Source organism: Bombyx mori, chromosome 26 (genome assembly GCF_030269925.1).
Source record: "Bombyx mori chromosome 26, ASM3026992v2".
NCBI classification, from domain to species: domain Eukaryota; kingdom Metazoa; phylum Arthropoda; class Insecta; order Lepidoptera; family Bombycidae; genus Bombyx; species Bombyx mori.
This window is the reverse complement of record NC_085132.1, coordinates 8,872,256-8,886,308: the sequence shown is the minus strand read 5'-3', so window position 1 is coordinate 8,886,308 and position 14,053 is coordinate 8,872,256. Positions and strand designations below refer to the sequence as shown.

Below are 14,053 nucleotides of genomic sequence, written 5' to 3'. Positions count from 1 at the left end.
GGAGCAGTACTCCACGCGAGGCCGGACTTGTGCTTTATAGAGCAAAAGTCTTTGTCCAGGCGTGAAGTACTGCTTGGCTCTGTTGAGGACTCCCAGCATTTTGGACGCCAACCTGGCTTTGCCTTCCAAATGACTCCGAAATTGGACATCGCTCGAAATGTCGACCCCAAGTATCCCGATACTCTCGGAAGGTTGCAGGGATAAATAAATATGGATATGGGTAATTTTTCATAGAATTTTAGCTTATAATTTAGAACTGGTTCAAATAAAAACCGCCGCCTAAGTCAGCGTTTTTATTGTTTGTAATAATTAATATCTATACTAATATTATAAAGAGGAAAGATTTGTTTGTTTGTATTCAATAGGCTCCGAAACTACTAAACCGATTTGAAAAATTTTTTCACTGCTTGGAAGCTTCACTATTCCCGAGCGACACAGGCTATAACCTTTTTTGAAAAAAATTAGGTATCCTTATTAAAACTCCAATAAATTAAACCAAGGTGTAAAAAAAAATACTTAAAATATTCTTTACGTCGCGTGCCCTACGAAATCTATTGATGATAGAATAAAATAATGTACTACGACTTTCAAAAAAACATTATTATTTACAAAGTGTCGCAACAGCATATGTCTCACTATTATAGTCATGCCGCAATAAATGTCCTTTTATTAAAAAAAATGCCCCTGGTACGACACGGAGTGCCCCCCTACCTTCGCCGACTGGTGGCTTCCTACTTGGGGGACAGATCGGTCACGTGTACTGGACATGGTGGGGGGGAGGAGAGTTTTGCTGAGTTTGCTCGTCTTGCCACCGCTGGGGTGGCGCATGTCATCGGCAAAATCAGGAGATTGGGCCTCGACGTGACACTCAGTAAATCCGAGACCATGTGGTGCCACCTGTCGATGCCCATATCGTGGTTGGAGGCGTCTGTATCGGGTCGGGGTGCAGTTGAAGTACCTCGGCCTCATTCTGGACAGTCGTTGGACCTTCCATGTTCACTTTCAGAACCTGGTCCCTCGTTTGTTGGGGGTGGCCGGCGCGTTAAGCCGGATTCTTCCCGGGGCCTGACCAGGTGACGCGCCGTCTCTATACGGGGGTAGTGCGGTCAATGGCCTTATAGAGGCACCCGTGTGGGGCCAGTCACTGGCCGTGGGGGTAGCGAAGTTGCTGCAACGGCCGCAACGCACCATCGCGGTCAGGATCATCAGTGGTTATCGCACCATCTCTTTCGAGGCGGGGTGTGTACTGGCTGGGACGCCGCCTTGGGTCCTGGAGGCGGAGGCGCTCGCCGCTGACTATCAGTGGCGGGCTAACCTTCGTGCCCGGGGCGTGGTGCGTCCCAGCCCCAGTGTGGTCAGAGCGTGGAGGGCCCAATCTCGGCGGTCCGTGCTGGAGTCATGGTCCAGGCGGCTGGCCGATCCTTCAGCTGGTCGAAGGACCGTCGAGGCGATTCGCCCGGTTCTTGTGAATTGGGTGAATCGTGATAGAGGACGCCTCACTTTCCGGCTCACGCAGGTACTCACTGAGCATGGTTGCTTCGGTGAGTTTCTGCACCGGATCGGAGCCGAGCCGACGGCAGAGTGCCACCATTGTGGTTGCGACTTGGACACGGCGGAGCATACGCTCGTCGCCTGCCCCGCATGGGAGGGGTGGCGGCGTGTCCTCGTCGCAAAAATAGGAAACGACTTGTCGTTGCCGAGTGTTCTGGCATCGATGCTCGGTGACGACGAGTCGTGAAAGGCGATGCTCGACTTCTGCGAGTGCACCATCTCGCAAAAGGAGGCGGCGAGGCGCGTGAGAGATGCACAGGCCCGCCGCCATCGAGCGGGGTCCAGGGAGGCGGATCTCACCCAAGCCCCGGCCCTCTAAGTGTTTCGGGTCTCCCTCACGCCTGGGGACTGGCGAAGGGGGCCTAAGAAGACGACGTGCAAGCTGCTCTGCACACGTTTTACGCATGAGCATCCGGGTGATGGAAGGCCGGCTATCCTCAACCCACGCTGGTTCTGATCCAGCGGGGTATTCCGTAGGATAGACCATTCTGACCGGCGCCATCTAGGCGGGCTTCGGACAGCCTGCCGACCGAGAGGGCTGGTGGTCGTGGCGCCGACGACCGCCAGTCCGGCGTCCCGAGGGAGAGGGTGATGGGAGAGATGTGCTCCGCGCTAAACGCTTCACTTTCCCCCTTTGCCTTTTCATGAGCTCTGTCTCATGCGAGGTTTAGATGCTGGTTGTTGAGCGACAGGAGGTTTTAGTCGGTTCGACTCCGACATGCCCCGCCCTCCATCCCCAGTGAAGGGCAGAAGTCCGGCGATTTCCTCCTGCGAAAAAAAAAAACGTGTGGCACTCGGGAACTGCGGCGGTAAAGCTATTGCATAGCATTTTTTATCAACTTATGACATTATAATTAGACAATGATAATTTAATATTAAAACAATAATAAAACAAGACCACGCTATATTAAACCTTAATAAAGGCAAAACCTTAACTGTCCCCTTCACATTCATAAAACTACTTCACATTCATAACGCTAAACCGCGCGAGAGAGTGATGGGCAGAATTTTCATGATGCGCATGCAGCGTGACGTCACGCCACGCGCTTATTCACAAACACTACACAAGCGCAACGCGTGCATGTGTTGAACGCGAGCTACATGGTAGGCGGAGTGAGGGATGTTAGGTTTTTTTCGTTACGGAATTTCATGATTCGGTCGCCGCGCTCAAGGCCCGCGATAAAAGCTATGCAATAGCTTAAAAATGTATGAACTTGTAATAAAATTTCTTTGGCTATACTATTTGTATCTGGCTGGTTTTGGTATCATTAAAAGTTTAAATTCGAAAGCAGATAATTCCAAATTAAAATTAGGAAGATGTGTGATTTTTATTTATTTTTCGTACTGTCAAGATGAGTGAATCTAATGAAGATATTCGATACATTTTAAAATTTTACTACAAAAATGGTAAAAAAGCAACGCAAGCCGTGAAAAAAATTTGCGATGTTTATGGACCTAGTGCAGTGTCTGTGAGAGTAGCACAAATTTGGTTTAAGCGTTTTCAATCCTAAAATTTTGATGTCAAAAATGCACGTCGCTCTGGTCGCCCTATTACGGATAAAATCTATGCCATTTTTGAAAAAGTGGGGCAAGATCGGCATATCAGTAGTTACGACGTAACTGAAGAACTGGGAATTGACCACAAAATAGTTATGGCGCATTTGAAAAAAACTGGGTACACAAAAAGGCTCCCTGAAAGAAACCTAATGAACCGTGTACTCATTTGTGATTCTTTATTACGACGTAATGAAACCGAACCATTTTTGAAGAAGCTGATAACTGGTGATAAAAAGTGGATCACGTACGAGAAAGGTTGTGGTCAAAGGCCGGTCAGGCTTCACAGACTCTGGCGAAACCCGGGTTAACTCGCAACAAGGTGATGCTGTGTGTGTGGTGGGATTGGAAGGGCATTATACATTATGAGCTGTTACCACCAGGCAGGACCATCGATTCTGAACTCTACTGCGAACAACTGATGAGATTAAAGCAAGAAGTTGAGAGAAAGTGGCCGGAGTTAATCAACAGAAGAGATGTGGTTTTTCTTCACGATAACGCTAGACCTCACACATCTTTAGCCACTAAGCAAAAATTAAGAGAGCATGGCTGGGAAGTGTTAATGCATCCGCCGTATAGTCCTGACCTTGCACCTTCAGATTTCTACCTGTTTCGGTCTCTTCAGAATTCTTTAGGCAGTGTCAGGTTAGCATTATGAGAGGACTGCCAAAACCAATTGTCGCGGTATTTTGATCAGAAGCCCCAAAATTTCTATAGCAATGGGATCATGTCCCTACCTACAAGATGGCAAAAAGTTATCGAACAAAATGGTACCGATATACTTTAGTTAAATGTGAATAAACTATATTAAAAAATATTGTGAATTTTCTTAAAAAATGCGAAGAAACTTTTTCCCCAACCTATTATTATATAGAAATAAAATAGTAAACAATGTTTACAATAAGTGAGCTGTTTAGGCTTACTATACTATACTATTTGACATTGGATGGTAATGGGTAAATTGTAAAAAATAATAATCTAAAACAAGTTTTTGAACAATAATTAAACACGTATTTCCATTTTATATAAAAATTATGATTCTCACATCAGTAATTTCTTATAAAATGCTAGGAAAATGCTTTAAAATGCCCTTATGTTAAAAACAAGAAAGAAAGTAAAGAAAACCTCAATTTGTGTTAGTTTACGTATGTGTAATATTTTAAAATCCTGCATGGTAGTTTTTTTCTAATGTTTAAAATAATTTCTGGTGCAATGTAATGAAGGTAAATTTGCTCTAATTTTTTAACTATCATCGATCATGTTCCGCAGAAACTTGTTACAACTTGATTGCGTACGGTGTGTGGGCTATCCTACGAAATCTATGTTAATTATTTTAAGTTTTTATAACATCATACAGGGTAGAAATATAAACTAATTATTCGTTATTGTGTAGTAGGTGAGTTTTAATTTTAGTAAAATTTAAAATACTATAAAGTAAATGAAATTACAAATTTTACAGCGCCCCCCTAACCCACATCAACGCCCCCCATTTTTTCGTGGGCCCCTTAACGCCCCCCTCTAGGTTTAAAACGCCCCCCAGGGGGCGTTATCGCCCACTTTGAGAAAGACTGGTCTAGACCATCAGCTTAGGTAGGGGAAAAAATTCTTGACCATGCACAAATTATTCATAACAATAAATAAATGATATTTTGTTTGTCCGTAATCTATGGTCGACATAGATTGGTATTAGTTTCTGCTAATCCAAGAAAGGGTTCGTAGTTGCCCTCAGCGGACGACAGGAGGCGCTGTGCGTGCAATATCAGATCTCATCACTGTTTATTTCTTTCAGTAGACGACAAGCTGTTGAACTCGAAGAACGCGACCGACGTGTCCAACATGGATCCCGACGTGCTGATGACGTCAATGGAACGCATAACGCTGCTCTACAAAACCCTGAAGCAGACTAAAGAAAGGGAGAGCAAGAGAATAATTGTAGCGGCCCTCAAATATTTCCTGAGGGAGACTCTACCGCCGGCCGCCACGTTGAGTAGAGTCGTCCTAGAGTTTTTGGACTGGTGTAGAGACGCGGAAAGGTTAAATGCCGGCGTTTTATCGGACAGAGATAGATTTATCGAGTGCTCGGTCATGAATGCTGAAGTTGTTTTTGAGGTAAGATTTGAAGAGTTATTTTTTTATCGCTTGGATGGGTGGACGAGCTCACGGTCTACCTGATCTTAAGTGTTTACGGGACCAATTAGACATCTACAATGTAAATTCCGCCACTCCCCTTGAGACACGATTTGTAAGGTCTTAATTTAAGGAATTAATTTGGAACAAGGCATAAACAATGATTATCATAGACTACCTATCAGTAAATAAAGACAAGATTGTAGTACCTATCCGTGCGTTCTCTTGTCTTGTCTTATTAGTAAGAATTTTGTACGACAGTGATAGGTTTCAGAGGAGAGAAAGGAATTACAAAGATAAATGTCGCGTATTTAACGGAACTTTCACCATTCAAAATCTATTTTAATATGACTGCCATATTTCTTTCAAGTAAAAATACAGTAAAGCTTACTAATTAACGTTACAGGTGTTCGAAGCGTCGATAGCGCTGGAACAGCTGCCGGTACTGAGCGGCTGGACGTTCGAAGCGCTGGGGCACCTGTTGAGCGACAAGCTGTCGGCGGGCGTGACGCCGCACGCGCTACTGACGCTGCTAGTGGCGGCCAGTGCCTCCCCCCTCACCCGCGCCGCCGCCCCGCTCACCCGCGCCGCCCTGCACGCCGGCCTGCGGGCGCGCACGCACGCCGACCCCGCGCCCCCCGCCGACCTGCCCTACGCAGACAAGCGGCTGCTGTGCGTCGTCGCCACGCACTCTGACTACACCACCGCCCAACTAGAAAAACTAAAGGAGCTGTGCGAGCGAAACGAACGCCTGCAAGATTTAACGGCATGTTTGAATTTGAAATTGTCAATGCAGTCGTAACTATAATTGAGACCGCAGAACTTATATTTCAAGATGGGGGGGCGCGTTTGCGTTGTAGATGCTGTATGCGCTGCTGAATGTGGCGTACACAACTCGAGATTTAGATAGGAAGAAATCATTGATTAGTTATAAAATATGAGTTTATTATCAAGTAACTAATTCTATTGTACTGTAGGCGCGCAAGTTCATGTCCATCCTGAGGAATGCGGTAGTACTGTCACCTAGTTAATTATGGTAATGTCGATAATAACTACCGATTTAGTCAACAGCTGTTAGTTTGGTTTAATGTAACTTAAGGTAACTTTGCAATATATGAAATAAAATAAATGTGATAATTACTCGTTTATTTCTAATAAAGAAAAAAAAAAAAACAATTCAATTACTATCAAATGAAAAGACAACCGACAGATCAGAGTCGGAATCAGTATGTATCTTTTTTCAATAGGTTCTTTTTCTATCTGAACTAGTTGGAAGCGGAGTAGTCATGGTTAAATAACACAATAGCGTTAACGTCAATTTTCGGTATCGATAAGCGCGCGTCACAACCGTCAAGGACAACACTCGACGTCAGACGAATGCGGGGAGGCGGGCGGAGGCGGGGCGAGCTGTCCCCCGCGCGTCGCCTCTGGCCCCGATGGACATGAACTCGCGCGCAGATTGTATGTAGTGAGTACCGCTGTATGTGAGTGTTGAATGTGTACCGGCGCTTTATACTATGGTTTGAGTAAGGCAATGTAAAAGTGATGCTGATGTGAATGCGCGCGTGCCCTGTACGATACACGACTCGTACATATGTCTATGGGCTCCAGTAACCACTTAACACCGGGTGGATTGTGTGCTGGTCCAACCATCTAAGGAATAAATAAAAATTAGAATTTTTTTTTTTTGTGAACATTAAAAATGTAATTAATTTTTTTTATTCGATTTTAATACTTTATGATAAGCGCTTGATTTTAAAGAGACGGAAAGGTTACTATGTCCTTTTCCAGACTAACAGAGACTGTTTAATTTTACAAACTGATAGAATACAAATGTTTATAAGTCGTTCAAAGTAGGTATAAAACTTATTTTCTTAAAAAAAATCTAGTTAAGTCACTACAATTCTAAATGTGAGCTCGTCCACCCATCTAAGCAATAAATAAATAAAAAGTTAAAACTTTGCCGCGGTGCAGATGCGAGATTACCTTGTCGCGCGACCCGCCGGCGTATACGGCCTTAATTCGATTGATCTAAGATAATATTCTTATTTCGATCATTCGATTATACAAGTGCTAATTTAATTGCTAATTTTATTGAAGATCTCTAAAAAAAATTCTTTTCTTTATTTGCATTGTGATAGTTTTAAATTAATACGTTCGGTAAGGGAGAAGTTTCTAGAAATCAAAGGTAGATATGTGCGCGTAAAACTACAACGATGGTACTATATTTCCTTTCATAAGACACCTCAAATTTGAGTCGGAACCTCAAGAGACGAAAAAAAAATCGTTGGAAAAACAGACGTCTGAAGTCAACCATACATTTTTATAGATATTTTACTTAGATTGAGATAAATATAGGGAAAAGTTTAAAAAAAATAGATTATTATTAAGATTAATGAACTAATACCTAAGTTTGCTTGGAAACAAGGTCTATTAGTACAAGATAAAAAAATAGATAAAAAACAACTGATATTAACAAAACATTTTTTTTTATTTTATTAAATTTATTCAATAAATTTTGCCGTCTATTTCTTATTTCATATTTAAATTAAAACCTATAGTGAGGGGTAGATCTCAGGGGTATTTAAAACTATGGGTTAGTCACCAGTATCGAATTTCGAATTTTAATCTTTCTTTAACACAAACAATTTTCAATTTTAAACAATAATTGCATTTAGACGCGGGCGCACGCTATTCACACTCAAAACGGAAGCGCCCGGAACATAGATTATACACTGTTAAAAAGATGGACATAGATACTAACTATGTATAGCGAGCGGGCATACGGCCGCGAGAGCGACGTACCGGTCGGTTTGCTATAAACCCTTTATTTCAAAAACCAGTACACAGTATCATTGAAATATTATTAAAATTACCATTTTAATATTACCAATTAAAACAAAATAATAAACGTCAGCCCGTGTAGTTCGTGCTAATACTCAAATTATAAATGACTAGCTGTACCCGTCCGCTTTGCTGGCCATTTAAAATTAACATTATTATTTCTCACCCCCACTAAGGTTCTCATAATTAACGCCCCCGCAACTGTTGTAGGGAGTCCAACGCTCATATAAATATTAGCCTATCCATTAAGTACATGTATTTTCTACATGGATACCAAGTTTCAAGTCAATCGGATGCATGGTTCAGTAATTATAAGGGAACATCCGTAAAAACCACTAGATTTATATATTAGTATAGAAGTATAGATAAGCCTTTTAGCCAACATTTAAAGTCTTTAAATCTCCTTTTTAAATCTATTTTTTTAAACAGTCTCATTGAATTACGTATGATTTTTTTTCTCAATGACACAGGTCAGTGGATCTGTCTAAGAAAAATCTGTTTTTTAAACTAAAGAGTTTTAAAGGTTTTACATAATAAAGGTTTTTCTTTACACATATGTATGTATATCAGTCTCCGGTTCCCGTGGTACAGGGAAACCTGGTTTGGGTCCAGACGACCAGGTGTGACTTATTCCTAACTGTTATTATTATTATTTATTATTATTGTTACGCGCTGGGGTCCGGGATAAATAAAATTTCACCAAAGTACAACTTAAAAGTGTATTCAACACTTAAAACACTTAAACACTTTTAAACCCTCAACAAACACTTTAAAACTCTCAATTTGCTTGTTCCGCTTCGAGTACTGACTGACTGCGTGCCATCTCTACAACGCTTTTATAGCCGATACCACATTCCTAGAATGATCGAGAATATTCCACACATCTCTAGTAGTAGTTTCCGCTATCTGACAACAGATGGCGTTGTAATTATCGAGCATTCTAGGTCGTTCGATATTCGTTCGACTATTCGGCGATAGATGGCGTTGCTCTTACCGGCGTAACATTATTATTCAATAACTTTTCGATATTTGTGCCCCGTGTAACAAACCACTTAATTCGTTTGGTACTGTATATTGGTGTTCGTTGGCGAGGAAGTTTCTGGATTTTAAGCTTTGCGGGGCCAATGGCGCTATCAAAAGGCGTTAGACGATAATTTTTAAATCTACCAATGATGTACTATTAGTTGTGTGACTTTTCAGACTGATTTCTGTTTTAGGAGGGCGACCGCGAATGCGCGTTCTTCAATACGATTTCAATGCGATCGCCTTCCGATATAACATATATACATAATATATCGAGAGGTGAAAGTTTGTTTGGCTTAAACGACATTTCGCTTAGTATTTACTATTACTATAGTATATACTATATATTATATATATACTACCTTAGTAAATATACTATAGTATAGTATATTTACTATAGTATTTTGTAATTAAACGTCCATTTTATTTGGTACTAGCCGTACTCGCCCGTTTCGCTGGGCATTTAAAATTAACATTATTATTTATTGTCATTATTATTAGGGAGTCCAACACACTCATATAAATATTAGCCTATCCATTAAGTACATGTATTTTCTATATGGATACCAAGTTTCAAGTCAATCGGGTGCATGGTTCAGTAGTTATAACGCAACATCCGTAAAAACCACTGTAAATTTATATATTAGTATAGATTAGTATCAACAATACAATATTTCTAATTGAACTTCAATTGTAAATTAAGTTTACTCCATTCAAATAGCTGAAGAAGTATTTATTATTATTTTTTATTGCGTAGATGTGTGGACGAGCGCACAGCCCACCTGGTGTTGAGTGGTTACTGGAGCCCATATACATTTACAACGTAAATGCGCCACCCACCTTGAGATATAAGTTCTAAGGTCTCAGTATAGCTACAACGGCAACCCCAACCTTCAAACCGAAATGCATTACTGCTTCACGGCAGAAACAGGCAGGGTTGTGGTACCTACCCGTGCGGACTCACAAGAGGTCCTACCACCAGTAAAAAAACAATTATAAATTAAGTTCACTCCATTCAAATAGCTGAAGAAGTTTTTTTTTATTGTGATATGTTCTTCAAATTTTAAACCTTAAATGGGTCTCCGGTAAAGCTGTAAAAGTGTCGCCTAAACCTTTCATCCTTTCATCCCTCGATTTGTATATTATTTATGTAAACTTGTATTTATCAGGCTCAGGCCGCCACACCTATATAACGTCCATTGCAATCGAAATGTTTATTGCACGGTGTCTTGAAATATTTGAACGGTGTATTTTTTTTTGTTTATATTTGTTTGTATTTATTTTAATTAATAAACGATTAATATATTATGAATCCATGAATTTAGACGCTTTGTAATGTTGAAAATATATTATTATAAATTTGGAGAAGCCATTTGTGTTGTTTTTTTTGAAGTGAAAACTTCTTTAGATTCGTTGTGATTTCAAACCGGATGCAACGGAAAAAACGACAGGTAAGAGACACAAATACAAAAATGTGTAGGATGAAGCCAGCAAAGAATGAGACAGAAATATACATACTATTTAATACAGCGCCATCTGTGAGATTTTTTAATACTAACGTGTGTATGAAAGCTCTTGTAGTGAATTTTAATTTAGGATTATAGGTGAAATTAAAATATCAATTCACAGAGGGCGCTACCTTACAATTATTTACTAATGACAAAATTTTACATATACTTAAGACGTTTAGGATAATTGTATTTTAATTTTGGAAGGTTTCACTTCTACCACGTGTGAATTGCACACACTTTGTTTTTTTTTTTGGCAGAGATTGTCCATTGCATCGAGAATTTTGAATAATATGTTCGTTTGGAATAAACGCAACCGCAACCAATATATTACTAATTTTACAGGTGGTAGGAACTCTTGTGAGTACGCACGGGTAGGTACCACCACTCTACCTGTTTCTGCCGTGAAGCAGTAATGCGTTTCGGTTTGAAGGGCGGGGCGGCCGTTGTAACAATTATACTAAGACCTTACAGTTCATATCTCAATGTGAGTGGCGTCATTTACGTTGTCTATAAGCTCCGGTAACCACAACACCAGGTAGGCTGTGAGCCTGTCCACCCATTTGTGATATAAAATATAATATTATATAGTGGCAAACATCTTTAATAGATATAAACAGACTCCAAACAATAATTAGACTACTATTAGACGAATTTTAACAATTTTGGTCACGTTGGCAGTGAAATACGTGAAGTAGAGTTACCTTAATTGTTTACTTAACAAATTAAAGCATTGAAAAGTCGTAGCCCGTCTTATCTTATCATGACTCGTGTGCATCTATCTAATAATAAAAACGTCATTTAATACGCCTGAGTATTCTAAATTGAGTCATTACGGTTTACACGAATAGTGGAGAGCAGTAAGTCGAGTTTTCTGGATAAGTTCAAATGATTCTGTCGGAAGATTTATGTAATTGACCAAAAGAGTATTCTAAGCCCTAGAAACTAGTAAATATTAATCTGATTAACTGTACCGCAGACATTGTTAGTATTTAATATTTAATCAAGAATGCTATTGGAAAATATATGTAATCGCTTTGAACTTGTGACTGTTATCGGTGCAAATAATTCAGCTCTAGAAGAATCTGTTGTCTACTGGAAGATGGTACAGACAATCACTTATGCCATGACTAAACTACTTCTCCGTACATCTATGCGTTGCCAATACAAACAAACACAAAACATCCTATTGGAAGTGATTTCTTCACTGTGTGAAATTCTAGTTTGTATCGTCCATCGCTTTGATTTCTCGGCTCTATTTAATAGGTATATTTCGAGGAAAGAGGCCTAATAAAAAACCAGATGGTAAGCAGTGGCATGTCGCCCTAGAAAGGTTTGTATCTGTGTTTATTATTACAATCACTTACAAAAATAAAGAATGTAGACACCCTGTACAGAAACTCAAATATTAAACCATCGTGCTAAGACCTACCCTTCGAATTGGGATGAACGGTAGCTAGGTGTCAGTGATATATTGGACAGGATCCCAATTCGGTCTTACAAGACAGCCTATTTCCATAAATACATTTATAAATTGTCGGGAGAGTTATTGGGAAATAATGTGTGTTGGTATTACAAGGCACGGACGATGAGAAAATAGAAGTAGCACTGGGAATTTTAATGTTTCAAAAAAGTTTTATGTTCTACTAGTGACCCGCCCTCGCTTCGCTTCGGAAACTAATTTATTATTGATTTCTCCACTATTTAATGGATGTTATTATACATATTATTATTATAAACCTTCCTCTTCAATCACTCGATCTATTAAAAAAACCGCATCAAAATCCGTTGCGTAGTTTTAAAGATTTAATCACACATAGGGATATGGTGACAGAGAAAGCGACTTTGTTTTGTAGTGATTACATTTTGACCACATTGTTCTCCACTACAAAAGTAATAATATATTTATCTATTGATTACGATTCTCTTATCGCGGATAATTGTCGAATTTTTATCATTAGTGGTTTGTGCAGCCAACATGGCGGTTACGAGACGTGTATACATTTTTGGGGCATTCCTACTCAGTGTACTGTCAGTGTTATTAACAGTCGTAGCTATTTCCAGTGATAGTTGGGTGAGTTGTGTTACTGTTTATTCGTATTATTGTGGACTTCTCGTATAGCTTAAGTAAAATCATAAATTGGAAATGGTGCCGAATTTACAACTCATCAGTGGTCACTGTAATTATCCGAAAATTTTTAAAACATAAACGATCAAAATAGAAGATAAATCACAGAATGGCCACATCTTTTTTTTTTCTTCCTTACCTATGCTAATAGCCTTGAGAGGCTAAATCAGCTTACCCTAGCTTGTGTAGGTGAGCTCACGGGGCTCAAACCGGAGAATTGCTAACACTGACCCTAGCAAGAGCAGTGCTTCGCAGAATCTACCACCGGGTCGGAAACGCGACCCACTGAGAAGATCCGGCGAGAAACTCAGTGGGCTGTGTCTGTGGGTTAATTCGCTCGTCGAGCCCTTCGTCGCAAGCGACGGGTTCGACGAGGACGGTGACCGGTGCTTGTAGTGCCTAAAAGCACCGTTAATGGATCAGGAGGATCCGTGATGACGTGCTTTGGGCGACGTCGACGGTTTACCATTCGGTCTACAGGATCGGGTATGTAGTTTCCAGCGGCCACGACAAGAGGGTTCCCATGTCGTGCCGTCTTCTCAAAGTGGCGCAGCGATGCCGACTGTAGGTACTGACGGGGTTGAGGTCCAGGTCATCGTGGAGATCCACGTTCCTCTGGAATCATGGTGCTCCGACGGCTATCCTGCAGAATCGGGATTAAACCACATCTTGATAGTGTCAAATGTCATTAACTTATGAAGGATTCAAAAAAACTTAATAACTATTTATTTATTTATTTAACCTAAATCAACATAATAATATACATTTAGAAATTAACATTAATAGTGCATCAAACTACTTATTATTATGAAAGGAACGGCAACTATGGACCCGTGTCGGATCGGGTGACACGTTCAATTCGTAATCTTGATAGACGCAAACGCGATGTTTCTTCCCGGGATAAGGAGTTACTTGTATCAATTTCTGATTCTTAAATCACGACTCGACTAGTAGATCCGTTGTATTGCGTTTTTCTTTTTTAATACGTTGTGCGTAAAACCATGAATCAGCCAATGCAACATCGTGTTTCTTATAGCTGACACATCCCGCCATGCCATTCTTCATTGATCACGGTAAAAAATATCCGAAATGTTAATTCATTGGATCCTTTGTGTAACATTTCATCCAAAACCGTCGTCAGTAATTGGTTTTGTATGATTGAATAATTAAAATACACTGGTATAAACTTTAAACTATAAAATTGAGACTAACCTGACATCTCAAGATAGGCACTTAGATGTGATATGTCTATGGACTCCAGTTAAATGGGCACGAGTTCATGTAAAGATTATAATGTTAATGACTAATGAAATTCCAA

At 40.3% G+C, this 14,053-nt stretch overlaps 2 protein-coding genes across 3 annotated transcripts in view; both read left to right on the top strand.

Annotated features, from left to right (window-relative positions):
* LOC101746788 (huntingtin) overlaps positions 1 to 10,471 on the top strand; it is a 56,108-nt gene extending 45,637 nt beyond the window's left edge. The window contains exons 42-43 of one of the 2 annotated variants that reach the window (XM_062676344.1): positions 4,898 to 5,214; positions 5,639 to 10,471. In XM_062676344.1, the coding sequence (XP_062532328.1) occupies positions 4,898 to 5,214; positions 5,639 to 6,034 (713 nt within the window). In that variant the 3' untranslated portion in view covers positions 6,035 to 10,471. Of the gene's footprint in view, positions 1 to 4,894; positions 5,215 to 5,638 lie in introns of both variants that reach the window. The other variant, XM_038020599.2, reaches the window with a different exon arrangement.
* Positions 10,472 to 12,508: 2,037 nt separating this feature from the next.
* The window catches only part of LOC101739944 (uncharacterized), a 28,854-nt gene continuing 27,309 nt past the window's right edge, over positions 12,509 to 14,053 (top strand). The window contains exon 1 of the mRNA XM_004922033.5: positions 12,509 to 12,681. Coding sequence (XP_004922090.1) covers positions 12,586 to 12,681 — 96 coding nt within the window. The 5' untranslated portion in view covers positions 12,509 to 12,585. The remainder of the gene's footprint in view (positions 12,682 to 14,053) is intronic.